The sequence below is a fragment of the Melitaea cinxia genome, chromosome 19 (assembly GCF_905220565.1).
Source record: "Melitaea cinxia chromosome 19, ilMelCinx1.1, whole genome shotgun sequence".
In the NCBI taxonomy this organism is placed as follows: Eukaryota; Metazoa; Arthropoda; class Insecta; order Lepidoptera; family Nymphalidae; genus Melitaea; species Melitaea cinxia.
Genome location: NC_059412.1, coordinates 7,737,507 through 7,741,819, shown reverse-complemented (window position 1 = coordinate 7,741,819; position 4,313 = coordinate 7,737,507). Strand labels below are relative to the sequence as shown.

The window sequence follows — 4,313 nt, the reverse complement described above, 5'->3', positions numbered from 1 at the left end:
ATAAGCATTGTCAATATCCATGAAGCAGCCAACAGTTACATAATTATTACAAAAACCGTTTTGAATTCTAGACACAAGTACACTAAGGCTATCAACTGCAGACCGCGATTTTCTAAATCCTACGGTGTCTGGAGAGAAAAGGCCGTTTCTTTCAACAAACCATTCTAACCTTTTATTAATAATTGAATGAAGAATTTTACATAAACACGAAATTAGAGAAATTGGCCGAAAAGTATCTGAATAAGAACCTTGCTTAGGAATAGGAACAACTGAAATATCACGCCACTGATAGGGTATAACATTTGATACAAAAATTCTATTATAAAGATCAAGTAGTATAGTTTTAGCTATTATTGGCAAGCATTTAATCATAGAAAATGAAATATTGTCGTGCCCTGGTGCAGTATCATTAGGTTTAATACATGCTTCTAATTCATGTAACGAAATTTCGCGTTCCAAATCGTAATTATATGAAGTAAAGTTTGGTGAGTTTCGGCAAGTAAAATCAGGACATAAATTATGTAATAATTTATTAACATTCTCTTCACTGATCATGGATCTTTGAATTTTATATCCTTTAATCCACTTCATACGGTTCCACACTTCCGAAGCTGTTGTCAATCCGTGTAAAGATGAACAAAATTTTCTCCATGCCGCACATTGGGCAATTCTAATAAGCTTCAAGGAATGTTTTATTTTATCGTTTAGAATATCTAAATTACGTGGAGTAGGGTTACGACGAAAATTTCTTAATGCCAACCGACGAATAGCTGCGGCTTTTGAAAGCTCTGGAGTCCAGTAGGGTTTTGGAGTGAATTTACTGTGTGGGGTAAGACAAACTTTAATGTAGGGAATATATTTGTCTGCAGCCTCGTTCACATAGCCAATAAATAAATCGTAATCTTTTTGAATATCATGAGTAAAATTAAATCCAATAAAAAGAGATTCTAAATATGTTCGATAACCAACCCAGTCAGCGCGTTTGAAATTACGTTTCTTTAAATGATTTAACTCACAATGTATTGTAGTATTTAATTTAATAATAAGATGATCACTGCCCAGTGATTCATTCGAAACTAACCAAGAAAAATCCATAGAAATATCTGATGTTACTAAAGTTAAGTCGGGTGATGACTTGCGTAAAATATTTTCATTTAGTTGAAGTCGAGTAGGGCTACCGTCATTGAGAAGGACAAGACTAGTTTCAAGTAATGAATCATGAATTTGCGTACCTCTAGTATCCGTTTTAACAGACCAGCTTGAATGGTGTCCATTAAAATCACCCATCAATATTGATTTCATGTTAACTAAAGAAAACAAACATTCCCAATCTCTCTGTGTTGTCCGAATGTCACTAGGGCAATAAACAGAGTAAATAGTTTCAATTTGTGCACAATTAAATATTTTAACACCTATTATTTCAATATCACTATTACTGACTTCTACATTATGTATGTGAGCTTGGACAGATTTATGTGTAAAAATTGCAACACCCCCATACGAATTATTTCTATCCTTTCTAAAGATATTGTAGTTATTAATTTTGACAAAGGCATCAGGTTCGAACCAGGTTTCACTTACAGCAGCAATATGAACCTTTTCTCGAATTAGCAGGTCTTCAAAAAGCTTTAATTTTGGTTTTAGACTTCTACAATTCCACTGAATAATGTTCAATCTAATTAATTTTTTAACAATACTATCCATTACTTTGTATATAATTAAAAAAGGTTTTAATCAACGGAAAGTCTGAAAAGATGTTTACAATAGCCAAAGTGATCCACTCAATTATTATTTGAATCATATTTTTAAATTTAGTCGACATACTTAAATTCTTTTCAAATATTACACTTTTAAGTTTATCAATCAATTCACGGTGCAAATTTATGCTTTCCTTCGTTACATTCTCCTCACTATCATTATTAATACAGTAATCACTTTTAACACTATTATCAGAATCAGAGGCTACTTCTATGTCTGCATATACATTTTCAGCACATTTAATACGTTTTTTCTTCTTTTTCTTCTTGTTCATTGTGTTTTGTGTTCCAGAAGTTTGAGGGATTTCCTGATCAACAGATTCAATTTCAGGACAAATTACTGGTACTGTGCTTGTTGGAGCGTAAACATGCTTTGTCGTAGGTTTTGATTCACTGCAAGCTAAGTTGGTAGATGGCAAAATAGGGGACTGGGGGACATACATACTAATAGCTTTCAAATATGAACAGTTGAATTCTGTCATTATTTCTCGAATCCTTTTCTCTTTTTTAAATATAGGACAGATTTTATCCAAGGGCATATGATTACCCTTACAATTAATGCACATAAAATTATTATTCTCACAATTTGGATGATTTCTTGTACACTTAGGGCAAATTATTTTGTTGGATGGACACATTTTTGCTGTATGTCCAAACCTCCAGCAACGAGAACACTGAGTGACTGGAAATATATATTGTTCTACTTTAATTCTCAGATCTAGAAGATATACATACTTCGGTATATTCGGCCCTTTAAACGTTAGTTTAATGGTTTCACTAGGTACCCAACCATCGTCTGCTCGACGATTCAAACGTTGTACAGCTAAAACTTCAATATCACAAAGTAAACTATGAATTAATTCTTCTTCTGACAGTTCTTTGTCTATATTTTTAATAATTCCATATGATATTCCTACTTCCCATGATTTTTGACATCGCCATCCTAAATCTTTAAATACTTGACATGCTAAAAATTTTTCAGCACTAAATTCTGTATCAAATGTTATTCGAATTTTATACGGATTTATGTATTTAACCTTACTGACATTCACAATTTGGTTCTCTCGCAATATTTTTGCTAATGCAAATTGTTTAGGCAAGACTTTATTACTCGTAATTCCGATTTGAATAAGATTTTCTTCTAAATTGTTATCGAAAACCCTCACCTTTTTCTTAGCATGTTTAGTAACTTCTTGCCACTCTTCTGTATTTTCGTCCGCCTCATGTAACATACGTTTTCTATTCGTATCAATCATTTCCATATCTTGCTCCAAATGTGTTTGTTCATCGTAAGTTTTTTCTATGCATATAACGTTAGCATCGTTCTCCGTCAAATGAATTGTATAATCGTCTTCATGCAAAATTGTATCCTTAGCCATTGTCAATAAGGATCATTACGGATTGTTTATATAATACAAAGCAGCGATAACGCAGTATTACGGGGAATCGGTCGATGCAGTCGTAAACAACAAAAAAATATTTGTTAACGCGCCTCGCACACGTCTCACTCTAACCGGTTGTGCATTAGCACTGAATTTTGTTTTATTTTCGTATTTTTATTTAATACATCGAATTACCATAGTTTAAGATTGAGCACCGAACAAGGGTCATTGACTATCATTGTTTATCTGGCTAGAACCTTTAGCCCTTTAACAGTTGTACATAACGTAAATCTTGAGGGTGGATCTTATCAAATCTCAATAAATCCCAAGCAGGACAGTTAAAAGAAAGTATGTCCACTAAGCGACTGACTTGTTACCAAATATACGCTATTTTTATTCTGTAAAACATAACAATAATACGAAATAATATATAACTTTGTGTTGGGGTATATAATAATTATGTAAGTGTCGTAGACGTCAGACGAGACCACTTCACGAGCCCTCTACCCTTGTTTGGAAACACATAACAATGATAGCGCCGAGAAAGAGAGAATATTTCAGTTTTTTTTTTTTTTTAGAAACATTTAAATTTTTGTACAGTATTATTAATAGCTGTGCGGTTTCCTTAGCATTAAAATTTACCTACCAAAATATTATATAGCCTATAGCCTACGTCGGTAAATGCTATCCAACACAAAAAGATTATTTTACAGTTCGAAACAGTTGTTTTCCATGAACACATTTAAACAAACAAACCAACAAGCTTTTCAGCTCTATGCTTGTAGTATTGTTATACGTACATAATGAAAATACAGCAGTGTGTTATATCATCACATCACATCAGCCTTTCGCAGTCCACTACTGGACATAGGCCTCCACAAGTTCACGCCATAAATGGCGTGAACTCATTTGTTTGTCATAGTCACCAAGCTGGGCAGGCGGGTTGGTGACCGCAGAGCTGGCTTTGTCGCGTCGAAGACGCTGCTGCCCGTCTTCGGCCTGTGTATTTCAAAGCCAGCAGTTGGATGGTTATGCCGCCATTAGTCGGCTTTTTAAGTTCCAAGGTAGTAGTGGAACTGTGTTATCTTTTAGTCGCCTCTTACAACACCAACGGGAAGAGAGGCGGTGGTTATATTCTTTAATGCCGTAACCACACAGCATAGTGTGTTATATA

General features: G+C 34.1%; 1 protein-coding gene across 1 annotated transcript; it reads right to left on the bottom strand.

Moving 5' to 3' along the window:
• Positions 1-212: 212 nt before the first annotated feature.
• LOC123662714 lies at positions 213-3,136 on the bottom strand. The gene is made up of 3 exons (XM_045597517.1): positions 1,901-3,136; positions 1,582-1,659; positions 213-269 (listed from the first exon to the last, which is right to left on the bottom strand). Exons 1-3 carry the CDS (start codon positions 3,134-3,136, stop codon positions 213-215), a joined length of 1,371 nt encoding a protein of 456 aa, XP_045453473.1.
• Between the last annotated feature and the right edge of the window lie 1,177 nt (positions 3,137-4,313).